Here is a 25497-nt window from a genome sequence, read left to right on the forward strand (position 1 = left end):
TCAGTAGTTGTGGTGCTTGGGCTCAGTAGTTGTGGCGCTTGGGCTCAGTAGTTGTGGTGCTTGGGCTCAGTAGTTGTGGCACATGGGCTTAGTTGCTCCGTGGAAGTGGGATCTTCCCCGACCAGGGATCTTCCCTTGCATTGGCAGGCAGATTCTTAACCATTGTGCCACCAGGGAAGTTCCAAGTCTGTATACTTTTATACTTTCATGTAGTTTTTCTAAAATGAAAGTACACTTTTTGTTTTTATTTGAGATTGTAGTATGTATAGTGAATTATTGGAGATTGGGATATGAATAATTTAACTAATTAGATTAAAACGAACTTTAAAGAGATAATCAAATATTCCAGAATCAGTATCTTCACAGTGACTAAGAGAAAGGTAGAAGCAAAGTCTTAGAAGAATTTAGGAATATATTTTGGGGGTAATGTAATCATTCTTGTATTTTTGTTAACAAAATAAATGTTCACTTGATTAAAGTGTTTTTTTGCTTGTTTTTTAGGCTGGGAAGGCCATTGTGATTATGTGGTAACTATAGTTATCTTACTACTGATTTTCCCACTGGAATCATGGAGGAGAAACAGCAGATTATATTGGCTAATCAAGATGGTGGGACAGTGGCAGGAGCAGCACCTACCTTCTTTGTCATCCTAAAACAGCCAGGAAATGGCAAAACTGATCAAGGAATTTTGGTTACTAATCGGGATGCCTGCGCTTTGGCTAGCAGTGTTTCATCACCAGGAAAATCTAAGGGAAAGATTTGCCTTCCAGCTGATTGTACTGTAGGAGGAATCACTGTCACCTTGGATAACAATAGTATGTGGAACGAATTCTATCATCGAAGCACAGAGATGATCCTGACCAAGCAGGGAAGACGCATGTTTCCTTACTGTCGTTATTGGATAACAGGTTTAGATTCAAATATGAAATATATCCTCGTCATGGATATATCTCCTGTGGATAACCATCGTTATAAATGGAATGGTCGCTGGTGGGAGCCCAGTGGGAAGGCTGAACCCCATGTTTTGGGGAGGGTTTTTATTCATCCAGAATCTCCTTCCACAGGTCATTATTGGATGCATCAACCAGTATCTTTCTATAAACTCAAACTTACCAACAATACACTGGACCAAGAAGGGCATATTATCTTGCACTCTATGCATCGCTACCTGCCGAGGCTTCATTTGGTGCCTGCAGAGAAGGCTACCGAAGTGATACAGTTAAATGGCCCTGGTGTCCACACTTTTACCTTCCCACAGACTGAATTCTTTGCAGTAACAGCTTATCAAAACATTCAGATTACCCAGTTGAAAATAGATTACAATCCATTTGCTAAAGGCTTCCGGGATGATGGGCTGAATAGTAAGCCCCAGAGAGATGGAAAGCAAAAGAACAGCTCTGACCAGGAAGGGAATAGTGTTCCCAGTTCTCCTGGTCAACGGGTCCGTCTTACAGAAGGTGAGGGGTCAGAGATACAGCTAACTGATTCGGATCCTTTATTGAGGGGTCATGAAGCATCATGCAAGGGTTTGGAGAAGCCTTCCCTTAATGTAAAACGAGACTTTCTAGGTTTCATGGATATTGATTCAGCACTTGGTGAAGTTCCTCAGTTGAAGCAAGAGGTTTCTGAAAGGTAGGTAACAGATTCTCTGTTCTTAGAGATAAAAGGAAGGTTTGAATTTAAAATACTGATTGTGTGGATTGCTGACTTTAGACATTGATAAATGCAAGCTGCTATAAAATGTACCACAGTTGCTTTTACATTCTGTGAAGTGACAGTTCATTTTTCTGTAATGAATATGGATTGGGTTCACAATCCAGAATTGTAGGCAAATTAGATGACTCATCAGAATGGGGACCTTAGATTTAGATTGTAGGTTTAGACTTTCGTTAATCATGTGTGGCTGTTCCTTGTTAATATATATAGATGAATTTTTTAAAATATTGAAATATAGTTGATGTACAGTATGTATAGACAACTCTTGATTGATTGGGGAAGGGAAAAGAATGACCCCCAAATCATAGCTGAAACAGAATTTACCCAGTGAGGCACAGAAGAGATTTAAAGTAAAGTTGTTTATATGTAGTACATAAGAATTTTGTGCCCTGTGGACTTCCTAATCCATAAATTGCCTGAGTAAGAAATAAGCTGAAGATGTTAAAATAGCATGATATACTCTTGTGCTTTTTAAATTTGAACTTGTGTTATTTATTTATTTTTATCAAAGTCTTTATGTTTTTAGAGCAATTTTAGGTTTGCAGCAAAATTGAGAGGAAAGTACAGAGATTTCCCATACAGCCCCTGCCTCCACACATGCATAGCCATTCCCATTAGCAACATTCCCTACCAGAGTGGTACATTTGTGTCAATTGATGAACATCTTATTGACTTCTAGATTTTATTGATGCATCATAATCACCCAAAGTCCGTAGATTACATAAGGGTTCATTGTTGGTGATATACATTCTGTGGGTTTGGACAAATATGTAATGACATGTATCCACCCTCACTGTATCATACAGAGTATTTTCATTGCCCTAGAGATCCTCTATTCTCCACCTGTTAATTCCCCTTCCCATCTGGCAATCTTTTACCTTTTTATTATCTCACTGCTTTGCCTTGTCCAGAATTTCATATAGTTGGAATTATACAGTATGTAGCCTTCTCAAATTGGCTTCTTTCACTTAGTAATATGTATATAAGGTTCCTTCATGTCTATTCATGGCTTGATACCACATTTTTTTTCAGTGCTGAATAGTATTTCCTTGTTTGGTTGTACCAGTTCGTTTATTCATTCACCTCCTGAAGGACATCTTGGGTGCTTCCCAGTTTTGGCAATTATGAATAAAGCTGCCACAAACATCCATGTCCAAGCCTTCAGTTCACTTGGGTATATACCAAAGATTGTGGTCGCTAGATCGTACGGTAACAGTAGTCTTAGGTTTATAAGAAACTGCCAAACTCTTCCAAAGTGGCTGTACCATTTTGCAGAAATGAGAGTTCTTGTTGCTCTGCATCCTTGTCAGCACTTGGTGTTGTCAGTTTTCTGGATTTTGGCCTTTCTAATAGGTGTGTAGTAGTAGTATCTTGTTTAAATTTGCCTTTCCCTGATGACACGATGTGGTGCATTTTTTCATATGCTTATTTGCCATCTGTATGTCATCTTTGGTGTCTTTTAAGGTCTTTGGCCCATTTTCTAATCAGATTGTTTTACTGTTTTCTTAAGAGTTCCTTATATATTTTGGTGTGTTTTTTGGGGGGGGCTGCCTTGGGTCTTAGTTGTGGCACACGGGATCGTTGTGGCACGCGGGCTTCTCTCTACTTGTGGCACACGGGCTGCAGAGTGCGTGGGCTCAGTAGTTGCAGTGTGCAGGCTTAGTTGCCCCGTGGCATGTGGCATCTTAATTCCCTGACCAGGGATCGAACCTGCGTCCCCTGCATTGGAAGGTGGATTCTTAAGGACCACCAGGGAAGTCCCAGTTCCTTGTATATTTTGGATAACATGTCTTTTGCAAATATTTTCTCCTAGTCTGTGGTCTGTCTTCTCATTCTCTTTTTGGCTTTCACAAAGCAGTTTATTATTTTAATGAAGTTCAGCCTATCAATGATTTCCTTCATGGATCATGCCTTTGATTTCATATCTAAAAAGTCATTGCCATATTTAAGGTCATGTAGGTTTTCTTTTAGGTTATCTTTTAGGATCCTTATAGTTCTGTGTTTTACATTTTGGTTTATGATCCATTTTGTATTAATTTATGTGAAAGTTGGAAGGTCTGCGTCTAGATTGATTTCTTTGCATGTGGATGTCCTGCTGTTCCAGCACCATTTGTTGAGAAGACTCTCTTTGCTCCATTGTACTGTCCTTGCTCCTTTGTCAAAGATCAGTTGACTCTATTTATGTGAGTCTATTTGTGGGCTCTCTAGTCTGTTCCATTGACCTATTTGTTCTTTCACCAGTACTACACTGATTTGATTACTGTAGCTTTTTAAGTAAGTTTTGAACCTGGGTAGTGTTAGCCCTCCAACTTTGTTCTCCTTCAATATTGTATTGGCTATTCTGGGTCTTTTTCTTCTCTATGTAGACTTGAGAATAAGTTCCATAAAATGACTTGCTGGGATTTTGATTTTGGTTGCATTGAATCTATAGATCAAGTTGGGAGGAACTGACATCTTAACTATATTGACTCTTCCTATTCATGAACACTGACTCTCTCTCCATTTATTTAGTTCTTTAATTTTTTTCATCAGAGTATTGTCATTTTCCCCATATTGATCTTGTACATATTAGATTTATATATCAGTATTTCACTATTTGGGGGTGACAATGTAAATGGTATTGTTTTTTTAACTTCAAATTCCACTTGTTCTCTGTTGATATATAGGGAAGCAACTGACTTTGGTACTTTATCTTTGTATTCTGCAACCTTGCTATAATCACTTATTAGTTCCAGAAGTTTTCTGGAGATTCTTTTGGATTTTCTACCTAGATGATCATGTCATTCATAAACAAGACAGCTTTCTTTCTCTCAAATCTGTATTCCTTTATTTGCTTTTCTTGTCCTATTGCATTCACTAGGACTTCCAGTATGATGCTGAAAAGGAGTGATGAGAGGTGACATCCTTGCCTTGTTTCTGATCTTAGTGGGAAAGTTTCTAGTTTCTCACCATTAAGTATGATGTTTGTTTTAGGTTTTTTGTAAATATTCTTTTTTTTGGCTGTGCCTTGCCATATGCGGGATCTTAGTTCCCTTTGTAGATATTCTTGATTAAGTTTAGGAAGTTCCCTTCTATTGCTAATTTACTGAGAGTTTTTATCATGGATGGGTGTTGCATATTGCCAAATGCTTTTTTTCTGAATCTGTTGATATCATGTGACTTTTTTCTTTTCTGGTTTATTGATGTGATGGATTATGTTAATTGATTTTTGAATGAACCAGCCTCGTATACCTGGGATGAATCCCGCATGGTCATGGTGTATAATTCTTTTTATATGTTTTATTTGATTTGCTCTTATTTTGAGGATTTATGTTCTTGAGGAATAATGGTCTGTAGTTGTCTTGTAATGTCTTTGTCTGGTTTTGGGATTGGTGTTATGCTGGCTTCATAGAAGGAGTCAGGAAGTATTGCCACTACTCCATCTTCTGAAAGAGATTGTAGAGAATTGGTATCATTTCTTTCTCATATGTTTGGGAAATTTTACCAGTGAACCCATCTGGGCCTGGTGCTTTCTGTTTTGGAACCTTATTGATTCAATTTCTTAAATAAATATAGGCCTATTTTGATTGTCTCTTGTGTGAGCTTTGGAAGATTGTGTTTTTCAAGGAATTGGCTCATTTCATCTAGGGTATCATTTGTTGGCATAAAATTGTTCATATATTCCTTTATTATCCTTTTGATGTCCATGGGATCTGTAGTGGTGTCCCTCTTTTTCTTTTTTTAAATTTAATTTATTATTTATTTTGGTTGCACTAGGTCTTAGTTGCGGCTGGTGGTCTCCTTAGTTGTGGCATGCAAACTCTTAGTTGTGCTATGCATGTGGGATCCAGTTTCCTGACTAGGGATCGAACCCACATCCCCTGCATTGGAAGGTGGATTTTTAACCGCTGTGTCACCAGGGAAGTCCCCCTTCTTTTTATTTCTGATAATAGTAATTTGTGTCTTCTCTCTTTTTTCCTTAGCCTGGCTAGAGGCTTATTGACTTTTTTTTATTGATCTCTGAAAAGATTTTGGTTTGGTTCTGTGGTTTGGAGAAATCTCAGTCATCATTGTTTTAAATATTTCTTCTGTTTCTCTCTTCTTCTGATACTCACATTATGCGTATGTTGCATCTTTTTTTTTGTTTGTTTGTTTTTGCGGTACGCGGGCCTCTCACTGTTGTGGCCTCTCCTGTTGCAGAACGTAGGCTCTGGACGCGCAGGCTCAGCGGCCATGGCTCATGGGCCCAGCCGCTCCGCGGCATGTGGGATCTTCCCGGACCGGGGCACGAACCCCTGTCCCCTGCATCGGCAGGCGGACTCTCAACCACTGCACCACCAGGGAAGCCCTTGCATCTTTTGTAGTTGTCCCACAGTCCTTGGATATTCTGTTCTTTTCAGCCTTTGTTTTCTTTCCTTTTCAGTTTTGGAGATTTCTGTTGCTATATCTTCAAGCTCAGAGATTGTTTCCTCAGCCGTGTCTAGTCTACTAATAAGCCTATCAAAGGCATTCTTCATTTCTTTTACCATGTTTTTGATCTTTAGCATCTTTTTGTTTTTCTTAGGATTTTCATTTCTCTGCTTACATTGCACATCTGTTCTTGCATGTTATTTCTTTATTTATTAGAATCCTTAGTATGTTAATCATAGTTATAAATTGCCAGTCTGGTAATTTCAGCATCCCAGTATGATAATTGTGATGATTGCTCTGTCTTCAAATTGTGGTTTTTTGCCTTTTAGTATGCTTTGTAATGTTTTCTTGATAGTTGGACATGATGTGTTAGGTAAAAGGAAGTGCTATAAATAGGCCTTTAGTAATGTTGTGGTAAGGCATGGATGTGAGGGAAAGGGAAGTATTCTTTACTTTAGTCCTATGGTTAGATCTCAGTTTTTAATGAGTCTGTGCCGCTGGACTGTGAACTTCACAAGTACTTCTCATATTCTTTCTTGCCCCCTTAAGTTGGACAGGATTGGCTAGAGTAGGCTGGAGTTAGATATTTCCTTTCCCCAGGTCAGTTAGGCTCTGATAAAACCCACCAAGTTAGACTGGTTAACTAATTTTTCCAGAGGTTAGGCTTTTTTGTTACAAGTAACAGAGACTGACCCCCCCCGGCCCAGGATTTTTCTCACGAGGAAATATTTACTGTGAGAACCTAGTCTAGCTCCTGGTGGAAAACTTACAGATATGTGGGAGCACCCCTATAACTGGGTACCCCTGGAGTTTTAAACTCAGGCTTGTCTACATTGAGCCTCCAGCAACTCCAGTTACAGTTCAGGTTTTTCTACCCTGGCACTGGTTCCCAAGGTGGTTTCCATTGTCAGTTACTGCTCCAACCATGATCCCCTGTATCCACCTGACTGTTTTCAGCAGTTTGCACTGTACTCTCACTGTCTCTTTCTCTCTCTTTTTTTTTTTAAATAGAGAAGCCTGTGTGAAACCTGGCTTGTTTCTTTTCAAAAAATATTTATTTATTTGGCTGCGTTGGTTCTTAGTTGCGACATGTGGGCTCTTTGTTGCGGTGCACAGGCTTAGTTTCCCTGCAGCATGTGGGATCTTACAGTTCCCTGACCAGGGATGGAACCCGCGTCCCCTGCATTGGAAGGTGGATTTTTAACCACTGGACCACGAGGGAGTCCCCTCACCGTCTCTTATGGATTCAAAAGAGTTGTTGATTTTTCAGTCCCTTTAACTTTTTACTTGTTAGAACATAGTGGCTATTTCTAAACTCCGTACATGTGCAGCTGGAAACTTGCCTTATTTGAGTGTTAAAACCCAAGTTCAGCAGAAGTATATCCCAGCCCAGTACTTTTCTTTTACCTTCCTTTTCTCACTTAATTCATATCCTATTAACAGCTACTATTCTTTGAGTTTGGAATCCCCACATTGATGAGTTCCCTGACTTGTTTATGGGCAAGTTAGTGCTTTGCTATTTTCTAAGGGTAGTTGACAGGTGGAGTATATGTTACTCAAGCAGTGAACAAGTTTTTCTTTTATTCTGTCAAGGGGGAAAGTGGTTTTCAGTTTGTGCTTTTCAGTGTGGCTTTTTTTTTTTTTTTTTTTGGCATTTGCAACTAGAGGATGCCACCCAGTGTGTAATCATCTTGATTACCCAGTACAATTTAAAAAAATTGAAACACTTAAACACCAGTATTTTTTTGAATTGATTTTATTGAAGGATAGTTGATTTAGTGTTTAATTTTTATTGTACAGCAAAGCAATTCAGTTAGACATATATGTACATTCTTTTTCATATTCTTTTCCATTATGGTTTATCACAGGACATTGAATATACACTGCTATCCTGTGGGACCTTGTTGTTTATCCATTCTGTACATAATAGTTGCATGTGCTACTCCCAGACTCCCAATGCATCCCTCCCCTTCTTCTTTTCCCCTTGGCAACCACAAGTCTGTTTTCTATGTGAATCTGTTTCTGTTTTGTGGGTAAGTTCATTTGTGTTATATTTTAGATTCCACATATGTGATATCATATGGTGTTTGTCTTTCTCTTTCTGACTTACTTCACTTAGTATGATAATCTCTGGTTGCATCCATGTTGCTGCAAATGGCATTATTTCATTCCTTTTCTTATGGCTGAGTAGTATTCCATTATATATTATATGTACCACATTTTCTTTATCCAGTCATCTGTTGATGGACATTTAGGTTGTTTCCATGTCTTGGCTGTTGTGAATAGTGCTGCTGTGAGCATGGGGTGCATGTATCTTTTTGAATTATAGTTTTGTCCAGATAGATGCCCAGGAGTGGGATTGCTGGATCCTATGACAATTCTATTTTTAGTTTATTGAGGAACCTCCATACTGTTTTCCATAGTGGCTGCACTAATTTACGTTCCCACTAACAGTGTAGGAGGGTTCCCTTTTCTCCACACCCTCTCCAGCATTTGTCATTTGTAGACTTTTTTTTTTTTTTTTGCGGTACGTGGGCCTCTCACTGCTGTGGCCTCTCCTGTTGCGGAGCACAGGCTCCGGATGCGCAGGCTCAGCGGCCATGGCTCACGGGCCCAGTTGCTCCGCGGCATGTGGGATCTTCCCGGACCGGGGCACGAACCCGTGTCCCCTGCATCGGCAGGCGGACTCTCAACCACTGCGCCACCAGGGAAACCCTGTAGACTTTTTAATGATGGCCTTTCTGACTGGTGTGAGGTGATACCTCATTGTGGTTTTGATTTGCATTTCTCTAATAATTAGTGGTGTTGAGCATCTTTTCATGGCCCTGTTGGCCATCTGTATATTTTCTTTGGAGAAAGTTGTATTTTGGTCTTTTGTCCTTTTTTCAATTGGGTTGTTTGTTTTTGTTATTGAGTTGTGTGAGCTGTTTGTATATTTTGGAAATTAAGTCCTTGTTGGTCACATCATTTGCAAATATTTTCTCCCAGTCCATAGGTTGTCTCTTTGTTTTGTTTATAGTTTCCTTTGCTGTACAAAAGCTTTTAAGTTTGATTATGTCCCATTTGTTTATTTTTGCTTTCATTTCTATTGCCTTGGGAGACTGACCTAAGAAAACATTGGTATGATTTATGTCAGAGAATGTTTTGCCTGTGTTCTCTTCTAGGAATTTTTTGGCAACACCAGTATTTTTACCCTCATTATCCAAAAGCAGTTTAATCTATCCTTGGATGATGGAGGATTTACTTTTAAAATTACTTTGGAGGCCAGGGTGAGGAGTTTGTTAGCTGCAAGAGTCATGTGTATTTCTTTGTTATAGACAGTGGCTTTTGGTGTTACATGTGGTATTATAAACTTCTGATCTTAATGAGTCAAGAAAATGGTTCAGATTTATGAGTGCATCAGTATCTTTGTTACTGAAGGGAAAAAAACAACTTGATATGCATGCTCCAAGAAACAGCATTATCATCATATCTGAAAGTGGTATTTAGCTATATGCAAACTTTGTCTTCTATATGCAAGCTTGATTTGGAAGCTGAGATTATTTTGAGGCAGGCGTTGTGATGAGAACTCTTAGGATTTACTCTCAGAGTAACTTTAATGTATAACATACAGCAGTGTTTATTATTAATCATGTTGTACATTGTAAGTCTAGTGCTTATTTATTTTCTAACTGTAAGTTTATACCTTTTCACCACCATCATCCAATTTCCCATTCCCCTGCCTCCAGTAACCACAAATCTGATTTCTTTGAGTTTGTTTTGAAGTATAATAGACGTCAACAATATGTTCGTTCTGGCGCATGGCATAGGGTGATTTGATTTTTCTATACATTACAAAGTGATTATCATTATAAATCTAGTTGCCATCTGTCAGTATGCAAAGATATTACATTCTTATTGGCTGTATTTCCTGCACTGTACATTTCATCCCTGTAACTCATTTATTTTGTAACTGGAAGTTTGTACCTCTTTTAATTTCCCTCACTTATTTCATTCATTCCCCCCCACCCTCCCCTTCTCTGGTAACCATCTGTTTCTTCTCTAGATCTGTGACTCTGTTTTTGTTTTGTTACATTTGTTCACTTTTTTTTTTTAATTTTTTTTTTTTTTTTTTTTTTGTGGTACGTAGGCCTCTCACTGTTGTGGCCTCTCCTGTTGCGGAGCACAGGCTCCGGACGCGCAGGCTCATCGGCCATGGCTCACAGGCCTAGCCGCTCCACGGCATGTGGGATCTTCCCGGACCGGGGCACGAACCCGTGTCCCCTGCATCGGCAGGCGGACTCTCAACCACTGCGCCACCAGGGAAGCCCTGCTTGGTTTTTTTGATGTTGAGTTAAATGAATTTTTGTATATTTTGGATATTAGCCGTTTGTTAAATTGTTTGCGAATATCTTCTCTCATTCAGTAGGCAGCCTTTTCATTTGTTGATGGTGCAAAAGCTGTGCAAAAAGCGTTTGTTTGATGTAGTCCGATTTGTCTCTGTTTCTGCTTTTGTTTGCCTTGCCCCAGGAGACATATCCAAAAAAATATTGTTAATACTGAGGTAAAAAATATTGCTAACACTGCCTATGTTTTCTTCTAGGAGTTTTATGATTTCAGGTCTTACCTTTAAGTCTTTAATCCACTTTGAGTTTATTTTTGTATATTGTGTGAGAAAATAGTCCAGTTTGATTCTTTTGCATGTAGTTGTCCGGTTTTTTCAACACCATTTATTGAAAAGGCTGTCTTTTCCCCATTGTATATTCTTGCTCCTGTGTTGTAGATTAAATGTCCATGTAAGTATGGGTTCACTTCTGGGCGCTCTGTTCTGTTCCATTGATCTGTGTCTACTTTTGTGCACGTACCTTACTGTTTTGATGACTGTAGTTTTGTATAGTTTGAAATCGGTGATCATGGTACCTCCAGTTTGTTCTTGTTTCTCAATATTGTTTTGACTCTGTGGGGTCTTTCAGGTTTTCATACAAATTTAGAGTAATTTTTTCTGGTTCTATGAAAAATGCTATTGGTATTTTGATAGGGATTGCATTCAATCTGTAGATTGTCTTGGGTGGTACAGTCAGTTTAACAATGTTAATTCTTCCAGTCTATGAGCATGGTATATCTTTTCATCTGTTGGTGTTGTCTCAGTTCTTTTCATCACTGTCTTATAGTTTTCTGAGTACAAGTCTTTTATCTCCTTAGTTAGATATATTTCTAGGTATTTTATTTCTTTTTGATGCAGTTGTAAATGAGATTGATTCCTTAGTTTCTCTTCCTGATAGCTTGTTGTTAGTGTATAGAAACGTAACAGATTTCTGTGTTTTAATTTTGTATCCTGAAACTTTACGGAGTCATTTATTTGTTCTAATAGTTTTTTGGTGGCGTCTTTAGAATTTTCTATATATGGCAATAGTATGTCACCTGAAAACAGTGACAGTTTTACTTCTTCCTTTCCAATTTGGATTCTTTTTATTTATTTTTCTTGTCTGATTGTTTTGGTTAGGATTTCCAATATTATGTTGAATAAAAGGGGTGAGAGTGGTCATCTTGTCTTGTTCCTGATCTTCGAGGCAATGCTTTCAGCTTTTCGCTATTGAGTATGGTGTTGGCTATATGTTTGTTGTATGACCTTTATTATGTTGAGGTATGTTCCCTCTGTACCTACTTTGTTGATAGTTTTTTTAATCATAAATGGATTCTGAATTTTGTCAAAAGCTTTTTCTGCATTTATTGAGATGACATGATTTTTATTCTTCAACTTGTTAATGTGGTATTACCATTACCAGATTGATTTGCAGATATTGAACCATCTTTGCATTGCTGGGTTAAACCCCACTTTATCAAGGTTTGTGATCCTTTTGTATTTACTTATTTATTTGAGTGAGCTGGGTCTTAGTTTTGGCAGGAGGGATCTTTAGTTGCAGCATGCAGGATCTTTTAGTTGCGGCATGTGGGCTCTTAGTTGCAGCATGCGGGATCCAGTTCCCTGACCAGGGATCAAACCTGGGCCTCCTGCATTGGGAGCACTGAGTCTTAACCACTGGGCTTCCAGGGAAGTCCTTATGATCCTTCTAATGCATTGTTGAATATGTTTTGCTTGTATTTTGTTGAGGATTTTTACATTTATGTTCATCTGTGACATTGGCCTGTAATTGTTTTTGCGAGGGGGTGATGTCTTTGATTTTGGTATCAGGGTGATGCTGGCCTAATAGAAGTTCAGAAGCATTCTTTTCTCTTCGATGTTTTGGAATATTTTGAGAAGAATAGGTGTTAATTGTCTAAATGTTTGGTAGAATTCACCTTTGAAGCCATCTGGTCCTGGACTTTTGTTTCTCGGGAGTCTTATAAATTACTGTTTCAATTTTATTATTTGTACAGTATGTCCCCTACATATGAATGAGTTCTGTTTTGAGAGTGTGTTCGTACATTCAGTTTGTTTGTCAGTCCAACGAAGTTAGTCTAGGTACCCGACTAACACAATTGGCTATATAGTACTGTTCTGTAGTAGTTTTATAATACTTTTCACAAAAATAATACATAAAGAACAAGCAAACACAAAAAATAAAGATAATATTTATAGTCTTACTGTCCAGTACCTTGAAAAGTACAGCAGTATAGTACAACAGCTGGTGTACAGGGGCTGGCATCAAGTGAACTGGCAAGAAAAGTTACTGACTAGAGGTGGGAGGGGAGGTGTGGGATATAGTAGAGCTGAAGGATCTTCAGCAATAGGAGGTGGAGGGCAAGCTACAATTTCACTCATGCCTGACGGTGATGGAATGCACGTTTGCATCTTTGAAAGTTCGTAACTTGAAGGTTCGTATGTAGGGAACTTACTGTAATCGGCCTGTTTATATTTTGTATTTCTTCCTGATTCAGTCTTGGGAGATTGTACTAGGTGATTATTTCTAGGAATTTATCCAGTTCCTCTAGGTTGCCCATTTTATTGGCATATAATTCTGTGGTGTAATCTCTTTATAATCCTAAATGATTATATAACAGAATCAGATAACATAAATGTTTCTGTGGTGTCGGTTGTTACTTCTCTTTTTTTTATTTTTGATATTTTTGGGTCCTCTTTTTATTGATGAGTTTGGGTAAAGGGTTGTCAATTTTATCTTTTCAAAGAACCGGTTGTTAGTTTCATCCTTATTTTGGTTTTGAAAAGGAAATTGCTATTTCATATTGTGTATTGCACAGTGTATGGAAATAAAGCTGATCCTTTATATTGAATTTTTTTTTTTTTTTTTTTTTTTGCGGTACGCGGGCCTCTCACTGCTGTGGCCTCTCCCGCCGCGGAGCACAGGCTCCGGACGCGCAGACCCAGCGGCCATGGCTCACGGGCCCAGCCGCTCCGCGGCACGCGGGACCCTCCCGGACCGGGGCACGAACTTGCGTCCCCTGCATCGGCAGGCGGACCCTCAACCACTGCGCCACCAGGGAAGCCCTATATTGATTTTGTATCGTGCAGCTTTGCTGAATTTATTAACTAACTCTGTGTGTGTGTGTGTGCGCGTGTGTGTGTGTGTGTATTATTCAGAGTTTCCTACATATAAGATCATGTCATCTGTGACAGAGATACCTTTATTTTTTCCTTTCCAATTTGAATTGATACTATTTTTTTCTTACCTAATTGCTTTAGTTACAATTTTCAGTACTGTGTTAAATAGAAGTGGTGAAAGTGGGATCATTCTGGTTTTAATTTGCATTTTTCAAGTACATTTTCAGTAATTTCTTCAGAAAGGATGTATGGGACATAGAATTTTAGAATGTTTAAATAAAATCACTTCTGAGGAGGGTAGTAATCCCCTTCTTCACCCCTCTTAACAGTTTTCTTCTTGCATGTTGAAAAATAGCTTTATTATACCCTCATACTTCCATAATTTTTTTGGTTGAGTGTAGAGTTCCATGCTGAAAATGTGTTGTCGGGTTCCAGTTTGCTGTTGAGAAATTTGATTCCTGGTGGTTTGAAGGCTCTTAAGATTTTTTTGTTGATCTCTCTTATGAAATTTCACAATGATGAGCCGCGGTATGGTTGTTCTCATCATTGTGAGAAAATACGTTTTTTCAAAACAAGAAGTTCATATTCTTTGGCCCTAGGAACATTTAAGTATTATTTCTCTGTTAATTTTTTCACTTTCTTTTTCTCTTTTTATTAAAAATTTTTTTTTCTTTCTTTTTTTTTTTTAAGGCCCGTGGGCTCGAGAGCGCAGGCTCAGTAGTTGTGGTGCACGGGTTTACCTGCTCCACAGCTTGTGGGATCTGCCTGGACCAGGACTTGAGCCTGTGTCCCCTGCACTGGCAGGCATATTCTTAACCACTGCGCCACCAGGGAAGTCCTGTTTTCTCTTTTCTAAAAAAACTCTTGATAGTTGGGTGTTCCATCTACTGGATTGGTTATCTTATATAATCAGTCTTTTATTTCTTGTCATTATCTTTTTGCTGTACATTATGTGAGATTTCCTTGATTTAGCTTCTAACTTACTGATGTATTTATTGCAGGTGTCCGATTTCAGTTTCCAAGAGCTCTTTTGTTTTCCACTCTACATTATCTTTTCCAGTGGATTTCTTCTTTCTGTTACTCTAATTACCAGTTTCATGGAAGGCATTACGTTATGGCTTTTCCTAATGTGCGTCTGTATGTATCTCTTTTTTTAATAGTTTATTTATTTTAATTTTATTAATTTTTTTGGCTGCATTGCATCTTCGTTGTTGTACGTGGGCTTTCTCTAGTTGCGGCGAGGGGGCGTACTCTTCGTTGTGGTGTGCAGGCTTCTCATTGTGGTGGCTTCTTCTGTTGCAGAGCACAGGCCCTAGGCGCGCGGGCTTTGGCAGTTGTGGGCGATGGGCTCTAGAGTGCAGGCTCGGTAGTTGTGGCACACGGGCTTAGTTACTCCGCAGCATGTGGGATCTTCCCGGACCAGGGATCAAACCCGTGTCCCCTGCATTGTCAGGTGGATTCTTAACCACTGCGCCACCAGGGAAGTCCCTATACATATCTTAGTATCTATTAAATTAAGTAACATTATATTGTCTATTTGTCTGTCTCCTGCATTGATCTGTGCATTCCTTGAATGTAGGGACTGTGCTTTATTTATTTTGGTAAATCCCTGTGCCCCCAAAAATGTGTCTGGCACATTGTCAGAACTCAGTAAATGTTGCCTGAATGAGTTTGTTTATCCATAGCACTTAAAGCTTTTTTAGTGTGTTTCACAGTGACTGTCATGTCATACTTACTTGTTGCATAGGTTGTGTATACCAACAAAAATGTAATCCTTTAAATTAATTGATGTGTACAAATCAGTGGTTTTGCCCATATTTTTGGTTAGATAACCTTGCACCTAATTTTTTTGTGTAGCGACTTCTTAAAAGTATAAAATATCAGGATTGTTTGCAAAATCTTCCTGCCAAGGAAAAAAAATTCATGCTTTGTGTGTAAAGTTTTTATTGGACGATAAGGAGAGAGAGACTCTTTGGAAATAACTTTTGTAATTTAGCAAGTTTAATATTTCAGGAAGATGTGAAAGCAGTTATTTTGGTAGCAGCCAAGATTTAGCTTCACAAGGTTCTCAGCTATATTGCAAGCATAATTCAAGTCATATGGCTAAATGAGAAAAAGGTAGAGATTATTTTCTGCATTTTAGAAGTTCACACCGTGAAATACGAAGATAATGGAAAGAACTATCATTAAATGTGAATCCTAAATTACTTGATGGAGAATGACATTTATACATAAATATACATAAAAAGTGAGATAATAGGGAAAGGGAAATGAGAGGGCTTGGTTTGCCTAACCTTTAAAAACAGGTAAAGGAGGGAATTCCCTGGCGGTCCAGTGGTTAGGACTATGCACTTTCATTGCTGAGGACCTGGGTTCAATGCCTGATCAGGGAACTAAGATTCTGCAAGCCATGCGTTGCGGCCAAACAAACAAAAAAACGAGGTAAAGGAAAACTGGATTGTGGTGATGGCAAAATTATAAATTTAGTAAAAATAATTGAGTTGTTACTTAAAACTGGTGGGATTTATGTTACGTAACTTACACAATAAAGCCGTTAAAAAGAAAGATAAGGAAATAGGTATTTTCTCCAATTAAGTGATATTTTTGAAAGGGGGAAGCTGTTTTAGCTTTCAAATTGAAATCTAGCCCATCTTGGCTTACTTTTTGTGTATGGCATGAAGTTGGGGGTCAAGGCTCATAGTTTTCCAGGCACATATTTACGTGGTCTAACATCATATTCAAAAGGCTTTATTTTCCCCATTAAAATGCACTGGTGTCTTGGAAAATGAGGTGATTATATATATATATGGGTGGGTCTATTTTTGTTCCATTTTTTTGTCTATTCTTTTGCCAATACCATGCAGCCATTTATTTATTTATTTAATTTATTGCTGCCTTGGGTCTTCGTTGCTGTGAGCGGGCTTTCTCTAGTTGTGGCGAGCGGGGGCTACTCTTCCTTGCGGTGCGTGGGCTTTTCATTACAGTGGCTTCTCTTGTTGCAGAGTGCGGGCTCTAGGCATGTAGGCTTAGTAGTTGTAGCTTGTGGGCTCTAGAGCGCAGGCTCAGTATTTGTGGCCCATGGGCTTAGGTGCTCTGCAGCATGTGGGATCATCCTGGACCAGGGCTTGAACCCGTGTTCCCTGCGTTGGTAGGTGGATTCTTAACCACTGCGCCACCAGGGAAGCCCACCATACAGTCTTGATGACACTATAATCTTTGGTAGTGTAAGCTTCCAACTTCCCATAGTACATAGAAATACAGTTGATTTTTGTACCTTGATCTTGTATTTGATGACCTTGCTTATTTAATCCACTTACTAGTTTGTAGTGTTTAGGATTTTCTACATACACAATTATGGTGTCTGTGAACAAAGTTAGTTTTACTTCTCCCGTAAGTCTTTATTATTATTCTCTCTCTTTCTTACCTTACTGTGCTGTTTGGACTTGCAGTTCTGTGTTGAAACTAAATTTTGAGAATGGTCATTCATGTCTCCTGACCTTAGAGAAAATCGTTCAGTATTTCTTAATGGGTGTTATGCTGTTGGCTTTAGGTCACACTGAGAACTTTCCTTCCAGTCCTAATTTTCTAAGTGTGGTTAAGAATGAGTATTGAATTGTATCAAATGTTGTTTTTCTATCTGCTGAGATGTTGTTTTTCTCCCTTCATTTTGTTAATTTGATTTTTTTCTTTTTTTTTTTTTTTACCGTGAGTGGGGGCTGTATGGGAGTGAGAGCTGGAAATGCTGTAACAGTTTTGCATTCCTGGGAAATACTACTTGGTTGTCATAACATTTTTAATATTGGATTCAGTTTACTGATACTTCATTGAGTTTTTTTACATCTGAATTCATGAAGGATATTTTTATTTCTGATACTTTAGTTCCAGGGTTTTGCTTTCTTCATAAAACAAAAAGTATTGGATTATCCTGTATATTCTGAGTTTGTGCAAGATAGGTTTTTTTTTCATTATGTCTTTGCTAGACTTGAGGGAAGCCATGTAGTTTTCTTTGCTGGCAGGTTTCAAATCATAAATCCAGTTTCTCTGTTGTTCTCTATTTCATTAAATTTTTTCCTCTTAGCATTGTTTCCTTCTTTTTGCTTGCTCTTTTTTCTTTTATTTCTCATTTTTATTGAGATGTAATTGATATACAGCTCTGTATAAGTTTGTTACACGACATGATGACTTGACAGACATATACTGTGAAATGATTGCCACAGTAAATTTAGTTAACATTCATCTTTTCGTATAGATAATCCCATTTTTTTTCCTTTTCTTGAGAACTTTTAGGAATTACTACCTTAGCAACTTTCAGATGTACCATGCTGTAGTGTTAGCTAGAGTCATCATCTTGTGTATCCCCAGCACTTATTTATCTTATAACTGAAAGTTTGTACCTTTTGATCCCCTTCATTCACTTCCCCTGCCCTTCATCCCCTGTCTCCCTGACACTGGTAACCACTGATCTGATTTCCTTTTTTTGAATTTTATTTTATTTTTTTATACAGCAGATTCTTAATAATTATCTGTTTTATACATATTAGTGTGTATATGTCAATCCCAATCTCCCAATTCATACCCCCTCCCCTGCTTTCCCCCCTTGGTGTCCATACGTTTGTTCTCTGCATCCGTATCTCTATTTCTGCCTTGCAAACTAGTTCATCTGAACCATTTTTCTAGATTCCACATATATGCATTAATATACAATATTTGTTTTTCTCTTCCTGACTTACTTTACTCTGTATGATAGTCTTTAGGTCCATCCACATCTCTACAAATGACCCACGTTCATTCCTTTTTACGGCTGAGTAATATTCAATTGTATATATGTACCACATTTTCTTTATCCATTGGTCTGTCAGTGGACATTTAGGTTGCTTCTGTGACCTGGTTATTGTAAATAGAGCTGCAGTGAACATTGGGGTGCATGTGTCTTTTTGAATTATGGTTTTCTCTGGGTACCCCGTAGTGGGATTGCTGGGTCACATGGTAATTCTATTTTTAGTTTTTTAAGGAACCTCCATACTGTTCTCCATAGTGGCTGTATCAATTTAGATTCCCACCAACAGTGCAAGAGGGTTCCTTTTCTCCACACCCTCTCCAGCATTTGTTGTTTGTAGATTTTCTGATGATGCCCATTCTGACTGGTGTGAGGTGATAGCTCATTGTAGTTTCGATTTGCATTTCTCTAATGATTCGTGATGTTGAGCATCCTTTCATGTGTTTGTTGGCAATCTGTATATCTTCTCTGGAGAAATGTCTGTTTAGGTCTTCTGCCCATTTTTGGATTGGGTTGTTTGTTTTTTTGATACTGAGCTGCATGAGCTGCTTGTATATTTTGGAGATTAATCCTTTGTCAGTTGCTTTGTTTGCAAATATTTTCTCCCATTCTGAGATTGTCTTTTCATCTTGTTTATGGTTTCCTTTGCTGTGCAAAAGCTTTTAAGTTTCATCAGGTCCCATTTGTTTATTTTTGTTTTTATTTCCCTTTTTCTAGGAGGTGGGTCAAAAAGGATCTTGCTATAATTTATGTCATACAGGGTTCTGCCTATGTTTTCCTCTAAGAGTTTTATAGTGTCTGGCTTTACATTTAGGTCTTTAATCCATTTTGAGTTTATTATTGTGTATGGTGTTAAGGAGTGTTCTAATTTCATTCTTTTACATGTAGCTGTCCAGTTTTCCCAACACTGCTTATTGAAGAGACTATTTTTTCTCCATTGTATATTCTTGCCTCCTTTGTCATAGATTAGTTGACCATAGGTGAGTGGGTTTATATCTGGGCTTTCTATTCTGTTCCATTGATCTATATTTCTGTTTTTGTGCCAGTACTGTATTGTCTTGATTACTGTAGCTTTGTAGTATAGTCTGAAGTCAGGAAGTCTGATTCCTCCAGCTCTTTTTTTTTCCCCTCAGGATTGCTTTGGCACTTGCTTTTGTTTTAATTTGCCTGTTTCAGTTCAGGAATTGGCAGATTAAGACCTGTGGACCATACCTAGCCTGCCTTTTTTGTTGTTGTTATGGCCTGCAGACTAAGTATGGTTTTTATATTTTTAAGTGTTTGTGTGCGTGGGGGAAACAAATAAAAGTAATATTTTTTCATATGTGAAAATCATATAAAATTCAAATTTCAGTGTCCAATTGTTAGAACACAGCTATGCTCACTTGTTTATGTATTGTCTTGTGGCTTCTTTTATGCTACAGTGGTAGAGTTGAGTAAAGATTGTTCAGACTTTAAAGCCTAAAAGTTTTACTACTTAGCCCTTTACAAAAAGTTTATCAATCCCTAAGATAATTTATTTTAGACCTTTTATTTCAAGCTATAAAATCCCACTTAGCACTGTTTTAGGTGCATTCTACAAATTATGATTTGTTGTGTTGAAATTGTTATTAATTTGTGGTTTGGTCCTATTTTTTGTCAGAGAACATGTGACTTAAAACCTTCCAAATAGAAATATATCATGACTGTGCTGTATTGTCTAGCATATGGTCTGTTTTGATTAATACTTCAAGTATACTTATGCAGTTGTTGGTTGTAGTGTGCTATAAGATCTTATCAGGTAAGTTTAATTCATTGTTCAATTCTTCTATCTCCTTACTGATTTTTTTTTTGGGGGGGCGGTGTCTCTCCTATCAGTTACTGAGAACGTGTTTTAAAATCTCCCTCTATAGTTGTGGATTTTTCTGTCTTTCTTTTTAGTATTATAAATTTTTGCTTCACATATTTTCAAGCTATATGATAAGGTACATATACATTTAGGATTGTTATGTCCTTTTGGTGAATTGAGCTCATAAAATTTTTATAATGACCCTCATTATCTCTGATGGTACTTAAAGTCTACTTTTAGTCATATTATTAAGCCACATTGGCATTCATCTTATTTTCTATTTGCATGGTTTTATCTTTTTCCCTCCTTTTATTTTCAGTCTGTCTATGTCTTTAGATTGAAATTGTGGTTCTTTTAAATAGCTTATAGTCGGGACCTTTTTCTTTGTCCACCCTAGACTTTTAATTGGACTGTTTTGCTCACGTGCATTTAATATTATTACTGATGTGGCTGTGCTTAAAGCATTTCATCTTGGTATTTTCTGTTTCTGTCATCTATTCTTTCATTATCCTTCCCTGTTTTCATTTGGTTTATGTTTTCTTTTCTTAAAAAATTATTTTATTTATTTATTTTTGGCTGCGTTGGGTCTTTGTTGCTGCACATGGGCTTTCTCTAGTTGCGGTGAGCGGGGGCTACTCTTTGTTGCAGTGCGTGGGCTTCTCATTGCGTTGGCTTCTCTTGTTGCGGAGCATGGACTCTAGGTGCGTGGGCTTCAGTAGTTGTGGCGCGTGGGTCTAGTTGCTCCCCGGCATGTGGGATCTTCCCGGACCAGGGATTGAACATGTATCCCCTGCGTTGGCAGGCGGATTCTTAACTACTGCACCACCAGGGAGGTCCTAGATTACGTTTTTAAAATTCCATCCTGTGGCCTATTGGTTTTTTAGCTGTGTCTCTGTAAATTTTTTTTTTTAAGTGTTTTTACTAGTCTGCTCAGGTCGACATAGCAAAATATCATAGACTGGGTGACTTAATAAAAATTTATTTTCTCACGTTTCTGGAGGCTGGAAAGTCCAAGTAATGTTTTTGGTAGGGTTCAGTTTTGTTGGGAGGTCTTACCCAGGGTTGTAGTACCCTGGGTTGTAGACAGCTGCCTTCTAGCTGTGTCCTCACATAGAGAAGAGAGAGAGTGCCCACCTTTATGACCTCATTTAACCTTAATTACTTCTTCAAGACCCTATCTCCATGTACAGTCACAAGGGGGTTAGGGCTTCAGTGTATGAATTTGGGAGGGGACACAATTCATTCTTTAGCAGTGGTTGTAGAGATAATTATGTACATTCTTAATTTATCAAGTAGAATTAAATTAATATTATAGCAGTTCATGATCAGCTAATATCCTTGTTGTTCATGTCCTTAGATATGTTATAAACCCCCCCCAAATGTTTTTATTTGCTTTAATCAGTCAGGAGTCATTTAAATAAACATAAGAAAAAGCCTTTTATATTTACTCATGTTTATTTTTCATGGGTCTTCTCATTCATTCCTGGATCCATTTTCTTTCTTTTTTTTTTAACTTAGCTTGCTACTTTAAAAAATATATATTTATTTATTTAATTAATTTATTTTTTTCTGGCTGTGTTGGGTCTTAGTTGTAGCATGTGGGATCTTTCGTTGTGCTGCAGGGGCTCTTCGTTGTGGCGCACGGGCTTCTCTCTAGTTGTGGTGTGTGGGTTTTCTCTCTTCTAGTTGTGGCATGTGGGTTCTCTAGTTGAGGCATGTGAGCTTAGTAGTTGTGGCATGCACGCTTAGTTGCCCTAAGGCATGTGGGATATTAGTTCTCAGACCAGGGATCAAACCTGCATCTCCTGCATTAGAAGACAGATTCTTAACCACTGGACTACTAGGGAAGTCCCCTGGATCCATTTTCGTACTAGTTCATTTCCTATTAGTCTGAAGAACTTCCTTTAGTATTTTTTTAGAACTTTAAAAAAATAAGATGTAATTCACTGCTATATAATTCACCCTTGAAAAGTGTTCAGTTTAGTGATTTTTAATATATTCACCAAATTGTATAGTCATGACCACAGTCATTTTAAGGACGTTTCAGCACTCCAGAAAGAAACCCTGTGTCCTCTACTAGTCACTCCCCATTTTCCTCCAGCCAGTATTCAACCCCACCCACCGATATGCAACCACCAGTCTCTCTTTTGTCTCTGGATTTGTCTTTTTTGGACATTAAATGGGATCATACAGTATGTGGTCTTTTGTGCTTTACTTAGCATAATGTTTTCAAGGTTCATATTGTAGCATGTATCTGTACATAATTTCTTTTATTACTGAATAATATTTTGTTGTTTAGATATACTACATTTTATTTATCCATTTATTGGTAAACATTAAGGTTGTTTCTGCTTTTTGACTATTAGAAATAATGTTGCTATGAACATTTGTGTGCAAGTGTTTGTATTGAATAAGTTGTGGGTGTTCATAAGCCCATTCTTTCCCCACTGAATTTATTGTCTTGGCACCCTTGAATTGAATTCAATTGAAAGTCAATTGAGGGACTTCCCTGGTGGTCCATTGGTTAAGACTCCTTGCTCCCAATGCAGGGGGCACAGGTTTGATCTCTGGTCAGGGAACTAGGATCCCAAATGCTGCATGGCACTGCCTTAAAAAAAGAAAAAAAGAAAAGAAAAAAAAACCAATTGATATAAAAGTGGGCAGGTATTACTGAACCTTGAATTCTGTTCAGTTGATTGGTATGTTTAGCTTTATGCTGATTACTGTAGCTTTGTAGTAAGTTTTGAAATTGGGAAGTATGAGTCCCCATTTGTTTCTATTTTTCAAGATACTTTGAGTTATTTTAGGGTCCCTTGCATTTCTATATGAATTGTACGATAAGCTTCTCAATTTTTACAAAAATCCCAGGTGGGGCGTTGTTAGGGATTGTGTTGACTCTGCAGATCACTTTTGGGGAGTATTGCTGTCTCACCTATATTAAGTCTTCTAGTATGAAACTGCGGAATATTTACCCTTTTTTTTTCTTTTTTTTTTTTTAGGTTGGCTTTAATTTTTTTCCAACAGTTGTATAATTTTCTGTGTAAAAGCCTTACAGTTTTTTGTTCAGTTAAGTTTTTTTTTTACATCTTTATTTGAGTATAATTGCTTTACAATGGTGTGTTAGTTTCTGCTTTATAACAAAGTGAATCAGTTATACATATAAATATGTTCCCATATCTCTTCCCTCTTGCATCTCCCTCCCTCCCACCCTCCCTATCCCACCCCTCCAGGTGGTCACAAAGCACTGAGCTGATCTCCCTGTGCTATGCGGCTGCTTCCCACTAGCTATCTACCGTATGTTAAGTGTTTTATTCTTGTTGATGCTGTTGTAAATAGAGTTGTCTTCTGAATTTCATTTTTGACGTTTGTTCCTAGTGTGCAGAATTACAGTTATTTTGCTGTGTGTTGATCTTGGATCCTGCAATCTTGCCAAACTCATTTATTCCAATAGTTTTTTTAGTGGATTTCTTAGGATTTTCAGTTCTGTATCCACAGAGTTTAGTATCTCTGGGGAGTTCTGGAACCAGTCTCCCTCAGAACTGGGGGCCAACTGTATACAAGATCATGTCATCTACAAATGGAGATTTTTTTTTTTACTTCTTTTCAATCTGGATGTCTTTTATTTCTTTTTATTGCCTGATGTCCTTGGCAGATCCTCTAGTATAATTACTGTAAGTAAAAGTGGTGAGAACTAATATCCTTGTCTTGTTTCAGTCTAAGGAGGTAGTATTTTTTATGACGTATGAATTCTTTCAGATGTCTGAAAATGTCTTTAGCTTTGAAGGCTTCTTTTGGTAGATCTAGAACATTATGTTGACTCTTTAAATGCTTTATGATGGATGTCATTCATTGTCTTCTGTTTTACAGTGTTTCCAATGAGTAGTTAGTCTGTTCTCATAGTTTTCTTTGTCGTCTCATGTGTCTTTTTTTCTTCCTTGCTTATAAGGTTTTTCTCTTGATCTTTTTTTCAGCTGTCTGGTCTTCATGTACCTAGGTATGATTTTCTGCTTGGTGTTTGCTGAGCTTCTTGGATCTGTGGATTAAAATCTTTCATTTTTGGAATATTTTTGTTCAGTTTCTGTTCAAATGTTTCTCCTTTCTTTCTCTTACCTTTTGGGAGGTGCAACTGCTAGTGTGTTAAATCATCTGATGTGTGCCATAGGTCTCTGACACTTCTTTTGCTTTTCCTTTTTCTCTATCCTTCAGTCTAGATGATTTGTAAATTTCAGCTCACCTCAGTTTTAAGGGTAGGATTGAACTCCTTTCAGACAGGGCCTTGGGATCCAAGTGCTGTGAGAATGTAAGTTTCTGATTTCAGGCCAAGTTTCTGCATCACTAGAAATTCTGCAAAAGTCCCCTGGAGGATAATTGGTGGGAGCAAGGACTTGTCTTCTCTTTGAGGTCCTCCAGATCTAGTCTGCCCATACTCAGGCATTAATAGTTTGGTTTCTCTGTGTTTCCGCAAAGATTCTTTGCCTATAACAGCTTTTTTCTCTCTACACTTGTGCTTCAAGCAATGTAAATGCTACTGAGGGTTGAAAGCATTAGCAATCTGTGGTCACTTGGAGAAGGCTGGTCCCTCTCTGGAATTCAGTTCATTTAAACTTACTTGTACCCAGAGGTCTTCAGTGACTTTAAAGAAAGAATAGGATTTTAAGTTTATCTAGTGTTTTGTCATTGTTATGGCAGAAGTTATGGTCTTTGTGAACTACTGTATTCTAACTGGAAGTGGAAGTCGTCCATTGAAGAATTTTTGAGTAAGGTCAAGATCTTAAGTCAGTTTTGCAAGGAACAAGTAGATACAGATCGATTTAACGGTTACTTTTGCATATTTGAGGTAAATGAAAGTTTTACAGATAAAGTGACTTTAACTGGGTTAGTGAGTAGTTCTAACCTGTCCTCAAGATACATTATAGTTTATGTGCTTTCAGTTATGAATTGGGAGAAATGAGAAACTAAAAAGTTTGTTTTGTTTTTTGATGAATTATAAACACTTAAGTCGAGACAGGTTATATGTCCTTGCCTTCATCCACCCTATCCTTTTATTTTGGAAGAACTAATGCTGGATTCTTTACATTGAAAGTGGGTTTTGCAATTTTAAATTTGAAGAATCACCTGGCACCAACATTGGGACTACAATGAAAAAACTACTGGCTTGTACATTTTAAAATGGTTAAAACGTTATGTTTTATGTTACATGAATTTTATCTCAATTAAAAAAATCAGTGAGCTGTTTGAAAGGCCCTTCCTGATGTTTATTTTAATTTTTAATTGTAATGGACATTTGTTTGTTTTTATTGGCAGTTGTTG

At 37.8% G+C, this 25497-nt stretch overlaps 1 protein-coding gene across 4 annotated transcripts in view; it reads left to right on the plus strand.

Annotated features, from left to right (window-relative positions):
* The first annotated feature begins 525 nt into the window (after positions 1-525).
* The window catches only part of MGA (MAX dimerization protein MGA), an 87840-nt gene continuing 62868 nt past the window's right edge, over positions 526-25497 (plus strand). For all 4 annotated transcript variants that reach the window (XM_060147921.1, XM_060147932.1, XM_060147942.1 and 1 more), the window contains exon 1: positions 526-1632. In XM_060147921.1, coding sequence (XP_060003904.1) covers positions 569-1632 — 1064 coding nt within the window. In that variant the 5' untranslated portion in view covers positions 526-568. The remainder of the gene's footprint in view (positions 1633-25497) is intronic.

Source organism: Lagenorhynchus albirostris, chromosome 1, assembly GCF_949774975.1.
Source record: "Lagenorhynchus albirostris chromosome 1, mLagAlb1.1, whole genome shotgun sequence".
Classification (NCBI taxonomy): Eukaryota; Metazoa; Chordata; class Mammalia; order Artiodactyla; family Delphinidae; genus Lagenorhynchus; species Lagenorhynchus albirostris.